This window comes from Enhydra lutris, unplaced genomic scaffold (genome assembly GCF_002288905.1).
Source record: "Enhydra lutris kenyoni isolate GAN:26980312 unplaced genomic scaffold, ASM228890v2 scaffoldscaffold44, whole genome shotgun sequence".
Classification (NCBI taxonomy): domain Eukaryota; kingdom Metazoa; phylum Chordata; class Mammalia; order Carnivora; family Mustelidae; genus Enhydra; species Enhydra lutris.
In genome coordinates, this window is record NW_019154128.1 from 10,359,950 (window position 1) to 10,380,263 (window position 20,314).

General features: G+C 45.1%; 1 protein-coding gene across 11 annotated transcripts in view; it reads left to right on the forward strand.

The window, feature by feature from the left end:
- The window catches only part of LOC111155862 (multiple coagulation factor deficiency 2), a 38,454-nt gene extending 19,225 nt beyond the window's left edge, over nucleotides 1-19,229 (forward strand). For 7 of the 11 annotated variants that reach the window (XM_022516294.1, XM_022516290.1, XM_022516285.1 and 4 more), the window contains 3 exons: nucleotides 14,918-15,078; nucleotides 15,879-16,038; nucleotides 17,719-19,229. In XM_022516294.1, coding sequence (XP_022372002.1) covers nucleotides 14,930-15,078; nucleotides 15,879-16,038; nucleotides 17,719-17,850 — 441 coding nt within the window. In that variant the 5' untranslated portion in view covers nucleotides 14,918-14,929 and the 3' untranslated portion in view covers nucleotides 17,851-19,229. Of the gene's footprint in view, nucleotides 1-9,236; nucleotides 9,423-9,493; nucleotides 9,883-14,917; nucleotides 15,079-15,878; nucleotides 16,039-17,718 lie in introns of those variants that run through there. The other 4 variants (XM_022516292.1, XM_022516295.1, XM_022516293.1 and 1 more) reach the window with 4 other exon arrangements.
- Nucleotides 19,230-20,314: the final 1,085 nt, after the last annotated feature.

The window sequence follows — 20,314 nt, forward strand, 5'->3', positions numbered from 1 at the left end:
ATCTCTCTGAAGAAACACCCCCTCCATCTGGGCCATGCAGGATTCCCATGTACAAAACCACTAAAGATGAGTTCATCATCTAAAATTACAAAATGCAGAAAGATATAATCACCATGAGTGAGAGCTAAGAAATTCTCAGGAGGGAAATGGTATAGACCTGATCTAACATAGTGTCAAGGCTGGCATGAATATTCCACAATTAATATCTCCAACTCATCAGAACGATCTGTCAGTGGCTAAAACTGTTTCTTTTGTTTTCCCCAGACATCTTGTATAAAAGCCATACATCATAGGCTAGACTCTGCCAGATGTCAGCTGAGCCACTAGCCTCCTCCTACCCAAAGAGCAAACCAAAAACTCTAAACACTTCCTATTCCTTGAGTGTCTTTAGTTTTCCCCTCCCCTCTTTTAAATCCCTTCTTGTTAATAGTCTAACAGAGTCTAGAGTCTAAGAGTCTAATTTCTCTTTAAAATAAGTAAATATACCATTTGCATGCAGGTACCTAAATGTGTCTTGAGTTATGCCTTGACAGTCATATGAATAGACATAGCAGGACTGGACCACAATAATTTCAGATAATAAAGTTCCAAGACTACTAAAAAAAAAAAAAAGTATACTTAATGAAAGACTTATCCCTAGGTATTTCATATTTTGGGATGCTGTTGTAATGCTATTTTTAAAATTTCATTTTCCATGTATTCATTGCTAATACATAGATATACCATTGATTATTGTGTACTGCTTTTGGTCTTGCTAAATTCATTTAATTCTAGGAGCTTTTTTCTAGATTCCTTAGGGTTTTCAGTGTGCGTGATCCTTGATCACGCACATGTGTCTGTGAACAAGGACTGTTTTACTTTCTCCTTTCCAATCTGTATGCCTTGGGTGTCTTTTCCAGCAGTGGCTGGAAGCTCTAGTGTAATGGTGAACAGACAGTTGAAGGTGGGCATTCTTGCTTTGTTCCTGTTGTTGGAGGAACAACACTCAGTCTTCTACTATAAAAACTTAACTGAGGGTTTTGAACAGATGCCCTTTATCAGAGTGAAACTACCCTTCTATTCTTCGTTTGCTGAAAATTTTGTGGTTTTTATTTTTTTAATCATGATTGGGTATTGATTGCCTTTTCATATAGGTTTTTTGTGGTCCTATAGTTTTTCTTATGATCCTGTATTTATTTATTTAAGTACTAAAGGAAAAGAACTGTGAACCTGGAGTTTTATACACAGCCAAATTTTCATTTCAATGAGAGACAGTAATAAAAATTATCTCAGGCATGTTATGAGAAGTTTGCCACATAAAAATCCACAATTGAGAATATCTTTAATGCAAGTGTTCAAGTAAGAGAAACAAATCCAGGACAACCTTCAAGAGATACGGGATGTCAGGGTGATCTAATATTTCGGTAAATGTACTGCTGTTAAAAAAAAAAAAAAAGAAGAAGAAGAAAGAAGAAAGAAGAAGAAGAAGAAGAAGTATTAGTAGTAGTAGTCTAAGATTGAAGAAAAGAGAAAGTTTATCCAGAAGAAGTAATGTCAAAAATCCCAAACAAAAACAACGCGATGGCAGAGGAGAGGAGATAAAAGGGATATTAAGAAATGGTAACGTGTTTGACATTACCATTATAATGCTATATCATTATATATACCCATGGGGGAAGGATATCTACTGAGAAGTTTGAGAAATCAACAGTCGTGGGATTTTTCACCAGCAGCTGTGAGTTCTTTGATAATAGTCAGGGATGGAAGAAGTGAAGTCGTTAAATCCAGATGGCCATCATCTCCACCACCCCCGTGTATGGTATGCCTGAATTCAGAACATCCAACAGAATCCAGAACTCCACAGTGTTTCACTCTTATCAGAAACAGGAATAAGAGGAGAAAGATGAAGCCCTACCCCAGTGCATTAATTAAAGCAGATTTTAGTAGCATCAGTAGTTTGAACAGCCCCTTCTGTGGTTATCCTGAGCTTTGTGAATCCTGGGATAGTGCACCTGGGTACAATGCAGGGTGCATTTCATTGTTCAAAGTGGGGAAGGGATCATGATCGCCAAAGGGGATGCTGGAAAAGCGAGGTGGCTTCAGATTCTAAGTCAGGTCCTTGTCAGGCAGGTCAATTTTAGCAAAGAATGCATGTATGAAAACAGAGAGCCTAGAGAGTAATCTCTAGAACTACTTGTGCCTGGGCACCCCTTGGAACGTCTGCATGTGCACTCGGAGGTACTCGTGCTTCTTGGGAACAGTGACAGGTCATTGTGATGGAATGAGGAACACAAAGAGTGTAAGATAGGCTGGCTGGTTCTCATGACTTTAAGTATAAGAGAGCTTTTAAAAAATTAGGGGCGCCTGCCTGGCTCAGTCGGTAGAACATGTGACTCTTGTTCTCAGGGTCGTGAGTTCAAGCCCCATGTTAGGCATGGAGCCTACTTAAAAAAAAAAAAAAAAAAGTTAAATTGAGAAAAATCACAAACCCAGAATTTTAAATTCTTAACTCAAACCATAGTCAGAGCCTCTAGGAGTGTCTTTTAAAAAGTCTCTTTTCTCTTAGAAGCAGCTAAAATCCAGATGCAGTGTCTGATACTGTGGAAACCAATATCACCACCTAAGATGAATTTATAAACGCATCGCGTCCTTCATGAGGAACCTGAGGCATTGACTAAGAACATACAGGACCTTGGGAATTAGGATGGGGAAATCGATGAAGGTGAGGTCACAGGAGCTTATTGCCAGTAGAAGGAGCTTCTTTCTCCCTTCCATCCTCACATCCCTTCCTGGTGTCCTCTATTAGTGGAGCCAGCAGAAGGCAACTGACCTGAGAGACTAGGAAATGCTGTTTGCTGGGCTAGCCCCCTTGTGATGCAAAACACAAAAAGACAGAGGAATGGCTCTGAAGACAAGTATGCCCAGGACAGTCACCCCCTGTGCTCTCTGCATGTACCACTAATGTCAAGAGCCTTGCCATGGCCTCTTATTGTCAAGTGGGATGTACTTTGCATTCTTCTCATCCCTGTCCCAAGGTCTCACCTGGTTTACTTTGCTGTTACACCTGACCCCTGGGAGTGCTTGGGAATCCTTGCCTCCTTTTGCTGAACCATGCTGGGGACTGGGGACTCCTTAAGGATGCTCTTAGGCCCTAGAGGTCACCCTCAGTACTGTTTCTCATTGTTCAGGTCCCATATTGGGCTCCCAGGGGCTTGTCATCTCCTAGAAAACACGTGGGGATTGTAGGGACACTGTCCTGAGCTCTCATGCTCTCAAGGCATGAGCCCTTGAACCAGCTAGGGATCATCTTTAAAGGGATCCTGCACAGAAGGGTGTTTGCTGGGGTGCTAGGGAAAGCAGATACTGAGAGAGGACCAGGAGCTTTCTGAAAGGGAGGTGTCAAGGAGACTGTCATGAGGGACCCAGCTGGGAAGCCACACAGAAGCACCCTGAGTGAATCAGTATCAAATGGAGAAGGGGAGGAAGAGCCAGCTTTCTGTACCAGTCGGGTAGGAACTTCCTTACCCCCGCCATTCTCCAGTCCTCCCCCAACTCTGCCCTGGTATGGTCACTAATAGCAGCCAGTCACAGGAGGAAGAGCTGGTGACTAAGAGAGGGGATCGATTGATTGATTGATTATTTTTTCAAATATAAGACTTTTTTAAAAAAGATTTTCCTAATTTGTCAGAGAGAGAGAGTGAGAGCGCACAAGCAGGGGGAGTGGCAGGCAGCTCCTGCTGAGTAGCTCTCCACATTAGCTGCTCCCTGAGCCCCCAGTGACCCCACCTTGATCAATTCTGTTGAGGCCACATCTCCCTTGGCCTCTGTATCCCTTAGGAATGCTTTGGAATGCAAGTGACAGTCTTAGAGTAGCTTAAGCAAATAGGAGTTCTCCCCACTTAATAGGATATCTGGCAGTGGCAGCCACTGGTGCTGACTCAGCAGCCCCAGACCCCTGGGGTAGCCTTTCTGAAATTCTCCCTGACATCCTCCAACAGATGAGGATGACTGCTGAGGGGGTACATCCCCACTCGGGGCTGGAAGAAGGGGAAAGGTCTGCACCAGTCATTTAGCTCTTTTATCAGAACTGCAGAAGATTTCCCAAGTTTCCCTGTGTCTCACTGCCAGAACTGTGTCACGTGGCCGTCTAGCTGCCAAAAAGACAGAAAAGTGAGTATTGAACATTTTTTAGCCTTTATTGTAGACACTGACAGGAGGAAGAGGGTGGACAATTGAAACGGGGTACCACCCAGTATAAGTCACCAGAGTCGGCATGATGCAGCTCTCTTTAGTTTCCTATAACCCACTCACACGCCTCTTTCCCATACACACATTTTGCATGGGACATACTCACTCCTGCATAAAGGAGATAATCCTAAAGTTTGACCCAGCTCCCACAGACAGCATGGAGTCCAGGTTCTTTGGGGTGCAGGCCCCTCTTTCAGGTCCAAATGTGGTTGCTCGTGGCCTGATGACTCAAGCTAACGGTTAAGTTCTCCACTAAAGTGCAAAAGACAGTACCAAGTGTCAGGAGAATGGGGAACAACAGAACTGGTGTATAAATTGTCACAGCCACTTGGGAAAACATTTGGCGGTATCTGATAATGCCGAACATCTGTGTTCCCGACTGCCAGCAGTTTCTATTCCGAGGTAGACACCTGATGGAGAAGCGAACAGATGTGTGATAAAAGAAACGTTCTACAACATTCAAATCAGCGGTATTTGTAATAGCCTCAAACCCAGATGTAGAGGGCACCTGGGTGGCTCAGTGGGTTGAGCCGCTGCCTTCGGCTCAGGTCATGATCTCAGGGCCCTGGGATCGAGTCCCACATCGGCCTCTCTGCTCAGCGGGGAGTCTGCTCCCCACCCCTCCCTGCCTCTCTGCCCACTTGTGATCTCTGTCAAATAAATAAATAAAATCTTAAAAAAAACCCCAGATGTGCATAAACAGTAGAATAGAATAAGCATACAGAAAAGAGAATGATCTAAAACTACACACACTATAGATGAATCTCAAAATGATGTTGAGTCAAAGGAACCAGACACACCCACTCAACAAGGACAGGAGCTCCTGCACTTGAGATCCTTCCAGACCTCACCCTCTGTATTACCAAATCTGACTATTCATCTGTATCTTTTATGATATAATGAACCGGCAAACACAAGTAAGCATTTCCCTGAGTTTGGAAACTACTCTAGCAAATGATCAAGTCCAAGGAGGGGTCGTGGGAACCTCCAGTTTGTAGCCAAGTCAGACAGACCTTGTAGGTAACCTGGGGACCTACTACTTATGACTGTCATTGGAAGTGGGAAGCAATGTTATGGGACTGAGCCCTTAAACTGTGGGGTCTGCACCAAGTCCAGTTAGTGTCAGAATTGAATGGCATTATGGTACACTCAGCTGGTGTTGCAGAGCAGAGTATTGCTTGGTGTGGGGAGAAAATCTACATACCTGGTGTCAGAGGTATCCTGTTTCTGAGTAAAGGAAAACAGGAGTGTGTCCTTCCTCTATAACCATACAAAATAAAATGTATCAAAATGCTCCCAATGCACAATGTGAACAAACAAAGTTCCCTTCTTGGGGGTGGGAGGGTGGAAAGAATGAAAAGCAGAAAATAGCCCCTTCAGTAACCCACCTCCATCCATGCTAGACAGCTAGAGCAAGGGATTTCTTCTGTGGCAGTACATCAAGTTTCTCGTTGGGGAATCTGGTGGCCCCTCACTTCTGTCCTTGGATTGTGCAAAATGTGCAGTGTTTGCGTCCTACTCCCTGTTGGAAGGAATTCAGGAATCCAGGGATTGCCCTAAGGGTTAAACAGTAACAGACCAATGTTGACCAGGCTTGAGATTTTAGGGGCACAAATGATTCCCACAATCATTTGTTAGGCTTCTGGTCAATTCCATGCATGAGTAATCACAATTAAATAACTTGCATAGTTTTTAAATAGCTTTCTAAGTAAAGATTTAAATTTTTTTTCCCCCAAACAGGTAACACTTCTCTTGATTTAAAAAAAAATCAAAGCGAATCAAATTAAGGTCTTATTCTCACTTCTGTTCTCTTTTATTAGTTTCTTGTGTATACCTCAAGTGTTTATTTTTGCAAAACCAGCAAACCAGGCATTAGACTATTTAAGTCTTCGAGGGGCCGCTTTTTTGTGTGTTTACAGTTGAGAATTAAAAACAACAGCTGCAGAGAGAGATGCCCCCTCAAGTCTGTTTTTGTTACCTTGAGCCTCAATTTATCTTTTTTTTTTTTTTAAGATTTTATTTATTTATTTGACAGAGATCACAAGTAAGCAGGGGGCGGGGGAGCAGGCTCCTCACTGAGCAGAGAGCCTGATGTAGGGCTCGATCCTAGGACTCTGGGATCAGGACCTGAGCCGAAAGCAGAGGCTTTAACCAACCCACTGAGCCACCCAGGTGCCCCTCAAGCTTATCTTCTGATAAAGTGGCCTCTTCGCTGTTTCCACTCGTGCTGGCTTCAACTTGGGTATACAAAGAAAATTATCTCAAACCAGTAAGGCTCCAGGTTGTGGGACTTGACCAGTTTAGGTTGTAAGCTGCCGGTAAGGAGTTCCTTTTTACCAAGGCCTTATTTTTAATCTCTGCTTTCAAATCAGATATCTCTAATCTAAATTTGTCACTCTCTCGAAGGACTTTGCTGAAAGCTACTGAAGGGAAAAAAAAAAAAAAGCCACTGTCACTAATGTTTCATATTGTTCCTGAGATTCCTCCTACAACACAACGTTGGTTGACATGTGGTCTGTATCCAAGGCACAGCAAGTGACAACGGTTTGTTGCACTAAGGCTCAGCAAATTAGTCACCAACTTTCCAATTTGGAATAGAGGCTTCACCACTGGCCACCATAAACTTCATTAGCTGATTCCATATCTTAGTGTCTGTTTTTAGTGTCGTACTTGTGGGACTGAATTGTTTGCCTGTTAGGAATGGGTTCGGCTACAAGCTACAGAATATTTACCCACAAAATGGCTTAAGTTAATGTGTGTTCTCGCTCATGGACTAGAATGGGGATGAGAAGGTGTGCGGGAAGGTCAGTTAGGAAGCTCTCCCAGTAGTCTAAGTAGCTGATGATGGTTTCATGGATACCAATTATACTTCAGTAGAGCTGGGGGAAAACAAGAGTAGCTCCTAGAATTTTGGCTTAACCAACTAAATGGGTGGCAGTGATATTTACTAATGTGGACAAAACAGAAATTACATGTTTGGGGATGAAAATTAATTTGGCAGGAGGCCAAGTTAAGTTTTGAGTTGTCAAGTATGCAGGTTTTTTTGAGGAATTAGGAATTATAGGGAGAGGTCATCAGTAAAGAAAAATTTGAAGTCACCTGCTTATACATGGTACCTAAATCCATAGGACTAGATGAAGTCATATAAGGAGAGTGGATAGATAGAAAAGGGGACTCAGGATAGAACCATCCCTGGGCCCTTTGATATCTATAGATTGAGCAGAAGATAATCTAGTGAAAAGAACCCGAGAAAGAATAGCCAGTGAGGTAGGAGGACTAAGAGTGCATGATGTCAGAAAACAAGAGAAGAAAGTGTTTCAAAGTGGGAGTGGATGACAGTCTTGAATAGTACTGAGAGGGCAAGTCAAAACAGAACAGAGAAGGGACCACTGAATTTGCATGAAGTTAGTAGTTTCAGTAGCATGGTGCAGAGGAAATGAGAGCTAGCTTGTATGATGATGATGGGAATTGTCTGTTAGAGAGGGAGCAGTTTGTAATTCAAGAGACACAATAGAGGCTAAGATCCACAGAAAAAGTGGAAGCATTGGGCAAATAGAATCAGAGCTCAAGACCATGTCTAAATAAGACAAATAGTCTATCTGGTCACTTTTAGCACAGTGTCTAGTACATAAGAAGTACTCAAGAAATGTTACTGAATCAATGAATAAATGAGCACATGGAAGAACGGATGGATGGCAGGTGCAGGGCTGAAGAATGAACTAGGTCAAGTTCAGAGTAAGGAAAGAACGGGGCCTTGAATTAACAGGATTTCTTCAGGGACTTTGAGATTCTGGGCTTTTTCTCTGGGAGCGGGTTGACAGATTTCAGTCTCAGATGAAGATGGGAGAAGGAATGAGGAGGCACTGTCAATGGCAGTTACCTTGGCCAACTTTCAAGGCACTGATATCCTAAAGCAGAATGCAGGGAGCGTTCTGGGATCATCTATTTAACCTCTTTCTTTCTCTCCCAGTCTCTCCCTTTCTGGATTCAGCCTCGGATGAAAAATGAGTATGTATCTTCATGAACACAAGTGGGATAGAGGATTAAAAAAATAAAAGCCCAAAAAAAAAAAAAAAAAAAATGACAGTCCCACATTCATTTACCCATCTGGTCAGAGATCTTCATGGAACAACAGTCTTGTATAGGAGAAAGTTGTTAGAGCAGCATTACGCATGTGGGGCTTGCATCTGTTTTTTTTTTTTTTTAAGTTTTTTTTTTTAAGATTTTATTCATTTATTTGACAGAGATCACAAGTAGGCATAGAGGCAGGCAGAGAGAGGAAGGGAAGCAGGCTCCCTGCTGAGCAGAGAGCCTGATGTCAGGCTCGATCCCAGGACCCTGAGATCATGACCCCAGCAGAAGGCACAGGCTTAACCCACTGAGCCACCCAGGCACCCTGTTTTTTTTTCTTGAAGTGCTTTGTCTTCTACTAAGATAGCAGGTGATTCCACAAACTGCACAAGTTAGGTGGTATTTGAATTGGGCTGCCCATAAAATCTTGGCGGGACTCGTATAATACCAGTGAAAGGTACTGCAGATGATGCAGCTTGTGGAAAACAACAAGCAGAGGCTGGAAGCAGGCCAGTCTTGGAATCGCAGGATCCGTGGCTGGCTCCAACCTCTTCTAAGCGTTTCATCAGGAGAAGAATTAGAATTCCTATCATCTCTCTTCCCAACCTGCCGTGGGAGGAACCAAGGAATCTGTAAAGGTGGAGGCAGACTGGAAGCCAGCTGTAGCGTCTGACCCACCTGCATTAACCATCCTCCGTCCCACGCCGGACTACATTCCTACATTGCCAGCAACCTGCTGACACCCTGTCGGTTCAGGTAGCCCAATCCGGACCCAAGCCGACTGTCGCCCTAGAGAAGGCAAGCAAAGGAACTGCTCCCGCCTGGCCCTTGACGGCCTTTACACGTGGAATCACCCCAGCGGTCCACACAGCCGGGCGCCGGGAAGAGGCGGGGCTCTCTGGCGCCAATGGGCGGGCAGAAGGGACCGCGCGTGCGCCCAGAGAGTCAGGCCGGGGGCGGGGCCAAGTAAAGCGTTCAGGGGACGGGGGCTGGAGAGGTTCATGCTGGAAGCCTTCGCGTCTAAGGAGAACTGGAAACAGGGCAGTTGAGGGTGAGTGAACCCTGTAACACCTGGGGCCCGGGCTTCGGCCTCTGAGGCCCGTGACCCCAACCTAGGTAATGAGGTTGGTGGGGCAGCACTCAGGGGGGTCCGCAGTGGGGCGGGATCCCGGCGCCCCTCTTCCAGGCTCGCGGCCCCGGGGCTCATGTCGGGGGACGGCAGCGGCCTGGGTGGGGGTCGCTGCCTCAGGAAGCTCAGCCGGCTGGGAGAAGAGACTCTCTGCTGGAACAGAGGCCGCCGGGGGCTTCGAAGCCCGACGGGTCCGGCTGGGGCCAAGAAGTCCCTGCCTTCTCGGACGACCTGCACAGAGGCCTGGGGCGTTAATCTCTGTCGCCTGCCGGTATCCCATCTGGGGAATGGAGACAAATGGGTCCCGGGCGGGGCGAGTGGAAGGCAGGGGAAGCGGACCTCCTCTTGTATCCCCTTGCAGCCGGCACCCCAAGCCAGAATCCTGGGCGTCATTCTCCCCTCCTGCGCGGCACCCCTTTACCCACTCAGTCGAATCCATCGATCAACTCTCTCAGGTATTTCCACTTCGCCCCTGGTCCACAATCTCCCTGCTGCAGCTAGCTCAGGCCCCCATTGCCCCTGGACTACCTCAGCACCCTCCTGACTTGTTCCCAGCACTTCTTGAACCCCTGTAGTTTGTAATGTACTGGAGAGCCAGAGCGAGATCTTAAAACACAGAACTGGTCGTGGCACCAGACACCTTCCCCCATTCCCTTTCCGTCCTTCAGAGGATTCTCATTGTTCTTCCAGGCTCTAAAACAGAGCTTATATAGGCCCTTCATGAACTATCTCTTTCCTTTTTGCCTTACTCTAGTTCTCTTCCCCACTTCGCTCCGATGGATTAGTTCCTCTGGCCACACAAAACTCCTTATCAAATGGACCAGGTATAGTTCTGCGTATCCTAGAGTACCAGATTTCAGTTTCAGGCCAGCCTGCAGAATATTCAGACAAGCTAATCATATCCTTCCATCTGCCTCTACTGTGTCTTCAACCTTATGGAGCCTTGTTTAGTTCCTGAATTGGACCAAGTTTCTTAGAGGCTCAGATGTCAGTTACATTGTTTTCTTTCTGCCTGAAGTACTACATTTTAGTTGAAAACATCCTTCTTGTCCTTCATGTGTTACTCCAGGTGTAGGCTGGGGTTTCTTGTGGTACTCCGAAGGTGTCTCTTTACTGGTCTCTCTCTTCTACCAGGCTGTAATCCTTGTGACAGGGCCCATCTGGGTCAGTGTTCTGCCCTCAGGACCTTGTGTGGCACCAGGCTGTTAGTAGAGAGTGTGTTGGTTGAATGCATAAATGAAGCTTGGCCGCTTCATGGGCACCCCAGATAAACATATATAGATCAAGTTATTGAATGCCCTGCTTTTCAGAACGAGTTTTCAACTCCCCTCTACCCTCCAAGCCATGTAACAATTTCTTTGGCCTAGGAACGTTGTTCTGTTGTTGCCTTCAGTCCAGGACCAAAGCGGTGGTAAATGGGAAGTATTGTTCAGAGTTTTTCTTTGGCACTGATTTTGGGTACAGGATGTCTGGATATTGGTGAGTGTGGCTGCTTTGAGTTTGAATTAATTGAGGGCCACTGGCATGAGAGAAAATCTGCTAACAGCTGCCGCAGTCTTTATGGGAGGAAGGCCGGCTCCAAACTCTTACATGCTGATAGGGCAAATGACACAATGGAAGGAGATGGTGGGCCATGCTGGCCAGGGCAGCCCTAGTGGGAGGGCTCCAAAAGGAAGTTATTTTTCCAGCTTGGGCCAGATCTGTAATAGGGAACAACATATCTGGATGCCAGAACCCAGTGCCCTGAATCAGATGTGAAGGTGTGCAATTCTGGGGGCAGTTTAGCTCGTTGTGACAGAGTAAGGGAGGGACAGATAAGATAGGCTCTTATCTGGATTCTGGATTCAGCCTCGGATGAAAGATGAGTATGTATCTTGGCATGTATGGCAAGATGAGTATGTATCATAGAGGGAGGGAAAGAGAACAGTTTGTGACTGTGTCTGAGAGGCTGCTGACTAAGGTGGGAGGAAGAATCACTGATGTGGCTGGAAGAATCCCCAGATGACTTGTGAAGGGGGCCTGGAAGGGAGAGGGAGGACAGATTAATGAACAGTGGGAGCAAAGACTCCGGGCCTGGAACAGGCTGCTGTTCCCAGCAGCCTGTTACACGTACCAGCCCTGTTACACTCCAGGCACTGCAAAAGACCCACCACTGAGCATGGCCTGGCACTCTCCTCCCAGGACTGAGGCTCCTCCTTGTGAGGGATGTCTCAAATATGGTTTGGGCTCTGAAGTTGCTTTCAGAAGTCTCTCCTTTGGATTTTTCCCCCCCAAAAAAATCCCTTTTTAAAAATAATTTTGCCTTTATTATTTCTCTATTATATTTATATTATATATATATATACATATATATATATACATATAAAATAATTTGTGGTCTTTATAATTTCTCAGAGAAGGCAGTGAGCCTGGGAACTGCTGGGGCTTATCTACCAGGCTGTTTGCTCATGGTCTTGAACTAAGTCATTGGAGTATGGGTGATGCAACATGTTCTTCAGGCAAAAGGGAGTTGCTTATGTTTCTTTTGGAATGTGGCAGTTTAATTTGTTAGGTGACAGATTCCCTGTTTTTGTTGTAGCACTTGGAGGGAGAGTTTCTCCTCCGTGTTTGTAGATTGGGTGTAGACTGGGCTTTTCTTGTGTTCTGTTAGAAATCTGCTACAGTGAACCAAGATGGGCATGTTCAAAACCAGTGGTTCTTGGCCTTTCTTCTGCTTCTCTTGAAGAAGGGATAATGTGGACCCATAGTTATTATATTACTTATCACTTGGTTGCTTTTTGGTGTTATTTAAGTAGAACCTGTCCTTCCTTTCACACACACACACACAATTTGATACATGAAGACTCCAACCATATGGTTATAGGAATTATATGTTTTAACCTATATATGGTTTTAGGTGCTATGGGTTCATTGATCACCCAACTGTCTGACAGAGATCTCCCATAAAAAAGACTTTATGCTCTTTATGCTCAGTTACATTGATATCAAAACTTGGCAGCATAAAGGCGGGAATCCTCCCAGCCATTAAGGACCATGGCACACAGGCTGAGAACCACCAGCCTTTTTGCCAAGCACTGTGCCTGATGCTGGGAATGTGGATTCAGTCCTTGCCCTCATAGAGCTCAGTCCAACAAGGAGCACCTACAGGTAATCAGGCAGTTTTCAGGGTCTCATTCACAACAGTTGTCAGACAGGACCCTTCTGAAGGGAGGCACTGGGAAGCATATGGGAAGAATGCCGAAGCCAGACTCGGAATTGAAGAAGGCTTGCTGGAGAAAGACATGTCTACTGTGCATGAGTCTACGGGGTTTGGGAGGAACTGGCTTCTCTCTCTGGTCTCTCCTGTCCCAGAACTTCCAGACAGGTGGTTAGACCAGGCTGTTCTGTGCTGGCCTGGACAGTCACTGCGAGGAGTAACTTGAGACCTTGTTTTTTCAGGTACCAGGTACAGTGGCAGTGGCCTTGTCTGGGTCTGGACAGTTTTATTTGATAAAACTGGAAATGTAGTTTCTGTTCCTGAATTATTTTCTAGAGATGAGAATTAAATGAAAGCCCCCTTTTTTATTCTATCCATACATATTGGAACAAAATTATGGGGGGTAAATTACATTAAATACATATTTGTAAAGAAAACATGTTTTTAGTAGAAACTTTAGAATTCATAGAAAAGTAAGTAGAAAAATTGGAATCACATCTCATAATTCAGAAAATAATATTTAACAGTTTTTAGTCATTGTTTTATGTATGAAATATGCATATACTTTTTGCTTTCAAAATTATTCTTTTCAGACTTCAGCAGTCTGCTCTTTTTTATTTAAAGTATATTAAAAATCTTTTCTTATTGTTAAGTTTGACATTGCATTATGATGTCTCTATACAGTAGTAAGATTAGATGCTGCTTTTTGGCCTTCTGGAAGTTATATCCCAGTGATGGTTGTTCCGTTAGGGAGGGGACTGTTGGAGGGGATACTGCTGATAGGCAAAATGGGTTTGGGAAACATTCCCGAATGTTGTAGGGATGACATTCTCCCAGAGTCCCACCTTTTGGGATGGGTGCAACACAGCTACTTCTCAGCCACAGGTGCAGGGAGTGGAGGTAGCAGCAGCTTTGGAGTCAGCTCTGTGTGAGGTGGGTGCAAGGGAATGATTCCTACCTTAAGCTTTCTCTTTACTGCTATCCATTTGGGGTGGTGGCTATAGTCGGCCCATTAGAAATCACTGGCCTTGTTACTAGCAGAATCTGCACTACCTTTTGGGAGGTGAATGTGTAGTCTTTGTGTTGGTGGGAGGTCTCTTGGCTGTCCTTCACCTTCCTTTTTGAGGTCAGTCTGTAAGTCTCCAGAAGGATGGGAATTTCAGTTTAACACAGAGTTAGTTGAGGCCTGCTTGAGCCTTGGTGGAGAATCCTGGGAATAAAGCACTCCTGCCCTCAGGAGCTTGTAGGGGCGCTGACTATGTCTTATTGACCATAGTTCCAGTTCTCTCCAAACTCCATGGGTACTTGATGGCCTCCTAATGTCTATGTAATTCTTCTTTCGAGAATTTTCCACAGTGGTTGGACTGCGTGTGTTGCAGTCCTGGGAGATGAATGAGGCAGGGTTTAATAGTCTTTGCTCTATGTCCCTAAGTGCAGGCCTTCATGTGACCTACCTCATCGTATGACCTGCCTCATCGCTTACCTTAATGATCACATTCCTACTCCGGTCTTGCTCCACTAATTACCTTCCCCCCACTGTGCCGCTGGATGAGCCATTCTGAAACCTAGCTCTGTCTGCTCTCCCACTCATAAATCCTCTGTGGCTCCGCATTCATCCTCCAGCCTCCTTGGCCTAGCATGTGAAGCCATATCCCATATGGCCTGGTCAGTCTATGTGCCCTTTGTCCACTGCTCTGCCTGATTCATACCCTCCACGCTCCTCCCAACTGAACCACTTGGAGTTTCTTTCCCACTTGTCTGACCTGCTTCTCGCTCACACCATTGCCTTAGTCCTTCAGTCCCCGCACGTCCAGTGTGTACTCATCTGTCCAGGCCCGAAAGTATCCCCAGGTCCATCAGCCTTCCCTGATCTTTCCCTCACCCAGAGGAAATTTCTTCCTCTAAACTTTCAGTTTTATTTTTCTTTAGGACACCTCACTTTGTGCCTTTTTTAGTGTTCTCCATTAGAAACATTTTACCAAATTGTAAGCTTCTTATAGGCAGGAATAATCTTCAGATCCCTTTAAGCTCTCCTGAGTTGCTTGGCATTCTGATGGAACTTTAGGAAATGTCATGGAGCCCTCCCACCCCCTACTTGAATGCTGGGGACTTGGAGTGCCCAAGGTCATCCCACAGTCTAGTGGCATAGCTGGCCTAGGGCCCAGTTGGACGTGTTCTCTTTTGTCTTGTTCCATTCACTGAGTTCCTTCCCCAGAAGCACACTGTGTCACGTTTTTGAAAGAACCTTAGCTCTGGTGTTTTCACACGGACCTTCTGTGTTCCCCACCTCCCAGGTACTGGTGACCATGAGATCTCTGCGGCTGCTCAGAACCCCCTTCCTGTGCGGCCTGCTCTGGGCCTTTTGTGCTCCAGGTTCCAGGGCTGAGGAACCTGGGGCCAGCTTCTCCCATCCTGGCAGCATGGGCCTGGATAAGCATACAGTGCACAACCAAGAGTACGTATTTAGCCAGGGCTGGGGTCCCAGGGCCTCCCCTCTGCAGCAGCAGCCTGTACCCAGCTGCGATGGCTCCCTCTATCCACACTTCCCTCTGTTATTTGTACAACTCCTTGACATTTTTCAAGAACGATGCTCCATAGAACTCCATAGAACAATAGCCATCTGTAAATCAGGCAGTTTTTTTCCACCATTGTTTCACAGGTGGAGGATCTTGAGGCCCAGATGGGATAAACGACTTGTCTGAATTTATTCTGTCTCTCTCTCACCACAGACAGATATACAGACAACCCCCCAACACACACATGCACATTCACACTCGCGTGTGCACACACATTCTCACACAAGTACACACAAGTAGTAGTGGCAGAACCCAGGACAGAACTAAGGTTTCTTGACTGACCAGACATTTTTCTTTTTTCATTGGCACATTTAAATATTGAATTATTTGTTGCAACTTTTGTCCTGGGCCCATTAGCCTCATACATTATTTGTTATCCTTAAATTGGCTCAAAACCATTTTTTTAATTGCTAGCCCTCAAAGTGTTAATGCAGCATTATAACAATAAAGTAGGAAAAACACCTGTAATCTTGCCAGCTTGACGGGGAAACTGTTTGACTTTTTCCCTGCTCCTTTCATGGCCTTGCCTGTGTCTATCGTCCTTGAGTGTTCTGCCACTCTTTTTATTTGTTTTTCTGGGAATGGTGAGCTTTAGGATCTTGAACTTTTCAGTCCTTAAGGTTTTGGCATGATCCCAGGGTTGTTTCCAAGTGGTCTGAGTCTAACTGTTGGTTTTTAGGCATATCATGGAGCATCTAGAAGGTGTCATCAACAAACCAGAAGCAGAGATGTCCCCGCAAGAACTGCAGCTCCATTATTTCAAAATGCATGATTATGACGGCAATAATTTGCTTGATGGCCTAGAACTCTCCACAGCCATCACTCACGTCCATAAGGAGGTAGGTCAGCTGTGACTCAGCGGACAGCGTCTTGGAAAGCCTCTCTCCCCTCCCCCCCCGCCCTGGCAGTTCAGTCCCCAGTCTTGATGGCCTGTGCTGTCCTTGTACAACAGTATTGCTGCATCTCCTTTTTCTGCTCACCACTCCATTCTGCCTCTTCCTGTTCGGAGCCCCTTCGTGCAAAGGGTGACCTACAGAGGCAGAAGCCCCAGGGCCTTGTATCTCTGACAAGGGCTACAGGCATTTCTGCTGCACCCCAGAGTTTGAGAACCAGCGCCTGAAAGGCAGACCACATTAAAACGCAGAGGAGGGGAAAAGTTGTTTTATTTGAGAAAGTGGCAAACCAGGGGCCCAAGGGGTCGAGGGACTCAGCAGTAATTGAGGGTTTGTGTGATATTACACAGTTCTCCATACAAAGCCGTTTACAGAGCACTTTCAAGTGGGTTAGAGAGCTCGTTTGATCTTTGCAACAGCCTGTGAGTCGGCAGGGCGGGTACTGTTATTCCCCCAGCTTAGAGGTGGAGGAACTAAAATCAAGACGTTACGTCTCTAGGTCAAGTGTCTGTCCTGCTCTGCCGCACTGCAGTGTATAGAGAGGAGGAGAGGCAGAGCTGGGGATGTGAGTGTGCTCCTGTTGGCTGCCAGGAGAGCAGATTTGGGTTTGCGATGAAGGCAGTGGGGAGCACAAATGGCTCTGTGTGGCAGAATGGCAGTGTCACGGGAAGATCGTTGGCTGAGGGAGGCAGACTGTTGGATGTTGGGAGAGACTCACATCAGGGAGAGAACCTGGGATTCAGCAGTCCTGGCAGGCCAGGCTGTTGGTGGCTGTAGGAGAGCAAAGAGTGCACACAGGAGAGGTGGCAAAGGAAGAGTCCGCCAAGGACGTGAACAGTGTTAGCTTCGCACTCGGCACAGTGCGCCCTGCTGTATCTGCTTCTGGAGCAGGGCCAGGCCCTTCACCTCAAAGATTGTAACAGGTTCTCCTGGTCAGCAGCACCTTCCTCTTCTTGTTCTGACCCCAAGATGCCGTCCAGGACAGACTGCTTGCACTTTTCAAGGGCGTGCTATGCCCAGAGCTGACCCTTGGGAGATCCTGGGTTGTGAGTTTGTGGGTTTGTGGGAATTAGGAAGCTCATAATTCTGTGTAAGCCAGACCTAGGTTTCTACAGCGAATGTGTATTACTTTTGTAATTAGAAAAGAATGAAAAGTAATTATTACAACAAATAAGCAAGGGCCTGCTTTGATTGCATCTTTCTGTTTTGTTTTGTTTAGTTTTGTTTTGTTTTAAAGATTTTATTTATTCATTTGACAGACAGAGATCACTAGTAGGCAGAGAGGCAGGGGGGTGGGGTGGGACGAAAGCAGGCTCCCCGCCGAGCAGAGAGCCCGATGCAGGGCTGGATCCCAGGACCATGAGATCATGACCTGAGCCAAAGGCAGAGGCCTTAGCCCACTGAGCCACCCAGGCACCCCAGCATCTTTCTTTTTAACTGGCAAATAGAAATCTAAATTGGATTGCTGTGAATTGACTCTATCTGATGCATGGTTGTGGATTCTCAGAAGCAGCCACATGCTACACTGAAGGAGCTTTTGGATATGTGAGCACAGACATTTTAGACATTAGCTAAACACTTCAAGTAAAATGTGCGACTCATCATTGTCTAATTTGTATTTTGTAGGAAGGGAATGAACAGGCCCCACCAATGAGTGAAGCTGAACTGATTAACTTAATAGATGGTGTTCTGAGAGACGATGACAAGAACAATGATGGATATATTGACTATGCTGAATTTGCAAAATCACTGCAGTAGGCACTGTTTGGCCATCTAGTTACATGCAAATGTGACCCGTTACAATGTGATCGAACACTTTTGGTAATGCAAAATAACTCATTTCCAACTATTGCTACAGTCTTTTGGTAAAAACCTGTAGCAGTTTATTACACTGGGGTGAGAAAGAGGGATCAAGGGCAATATAAGAGAAATGGACATATGCAGCAGTCCCGTACTGTTCAGTCTCTTACTGGACAAGGGCTTGATTAAAGAATTCTCTTAAAAATATTGGCTAATTGGAGCGTAGTACTCAGGAACTTAACTGTAGAATACTGCTAGTCTCTTGGTTTTCATTCAGGCTACCTGAAAAGTAAGACAAGCTTTGCCAAGTGGACACACTTTTCAGTAACAGTGAAGGAATAGCATAAATGCCAAATGTTTCCCCTGGTGGAACCTGTCTCTTCAGGTAAACGTCGTCAGTATTCTGCAAAGTGTCCCCGTCCCCCATCCACATCCATCTGTCCATCACCGTCAATCCCCCCCCCCCCATGATGACGTGCCCCTGGGCAAGGAGTATTAGGCTATTTTAAAGCCACTGTATAAGAAGGATACCAGATCCTGAGTTCAGCGAGCCTTAGCATCTAAATTCTGTATCTTCTGGCACTTTGGAAGATACACCATTGACCTACATGATTAACATTTTTTAGTTTTTCAATATTTTGTAGAACTACTGCCACATCCTTTCTTTTATGTCTTCTTCAGCTTAGGAGAGACCTTGAAGTTAAACGTGTTTTTTATTCTAATCATTAGCAAATGTTTTAGCTTTCTTAATATTTGTATTTAACCCTTGTTTTGAGGGTTTGTTTTTGAAGTTTAGAAACTATATGGAATACAAGGACTGTATCCCTCCTGCTTGGTGCAGCGGGGGATAAAGCTACTATCTGGTCTTGCCTAAGTGAGGAGTGAGATCACCAAGCACCAATTGCTACAAGCTCTATTTAGAAGGAATGGCGTTTAAATTACCTCTTCTAGCTTAAATATGTGAATTCTTTCAGATCAGGAAAGATTAGAAAAAGAAGCCTAAAAACTCTTAACAGTGCGAATCTCAATAATGGTTGAAAATGAGAAGCAGCAGCAAATTGTAATTTGGTTTATTGGATGTGATAGTGTGCCGGGATGGAAAACCCAAAATGATGGTTGGATGGGGGGAAAAAACTGCATAGGATTTGCTGAAAGACACATAGAGACTTATTTTCTTTATTAAAGTATTCTTATAAGAAAACATATGTATTTGTAAAAATGGTTTCCTGTGTCAAGTATTTGTGCAATCAGAGCTGAATTGTAAACTATTCTTGTAATACCTAGTTATTTTGAAAGATTTATATAATGAATCCTGGATATATGACCAATAAAACTGATGAAACAAAATAAAGAGCAGTTGATTTTGTCCACACAGGGGTCTTCTCCCACATGAAGGTTTTGTTTAATACAGATGTTTACATGTGCCTATCCTATCACAGGCCCTATGACCCTCCTGGCTGTGCCCTGTTCCTTTGGGCTGGGGTAGATTCCCAGTAATCAGTCACTTTCTCCTTTGATGCATTTTTTTCTTTTGAATGAAATCACTTTTTGGACCTTTTTTCCCTGGCCATGTTCAGATTATGATAGCATTGTCTAGCTTAGGAAAATACTGTGTTTTCTCCTGGAGTCTGGCAACGGTTTTTTCTTTGCCAGAAAATTTAATTACGTAGCATTTTTGAAAGTCTCGCAGGCCCAAGCAAAAAGTACAGTCTCCCCCGGCGTTTTGGGAATAACACTTTGTTCTGCCATTTGAAAAGGAAAGAAGGAAAGAAAGAGGGTGGGAGGGAAGAAGGGAGGATAGGAAGGAAGATAGTTAACCATTGCCTTATTTCTCCCTTGCCCCCCAAGATCCTTGGATCTTGCACTGGCCCTTCCTCATCCAGAGCTACCCCTCTGGGTGGATCTAATGAGGGGCTCACAGTTGGAAGAACCTCATACTGTTGGCAGCTAGGAAGGGACTGAGACAGCTGGGGAGGCAGAGAAGCAGATCCTCAGAAGGCAGTCACCCCCATTAAATAGACAAGACAGAGATCTCCTTCCTCCTCCACAGCTAGTTTCTCTGTAGTTATTTCATTCTGGCCTTTGTGGTCCTGTTTAACAAATGTCCCTGGTGGGAGGAGCCTGTGATATTAGAGACACAGAGACCTTCTTCGCATAATCCCTCCCTCTTGACCTCTTCTCTCCTACACAATACCTTGGCCTTCTCTTAGCCTACTTTACGGATTTTTCAGAATGTATCAGGAACAGCTCTGTACTTTCGTTTCCTTATCCCTAAAATGGAGATAAGTCTACCCAAGAGAGGCGGCCTTATATAAGCATAAATTTTGGACTGAGGCAGACCCCGGATAGACTCCTAGGCCTGCTACTCTCCAGCCATGAAGTTAAAATTTAGTTTCATACACACATACACACACACACACAC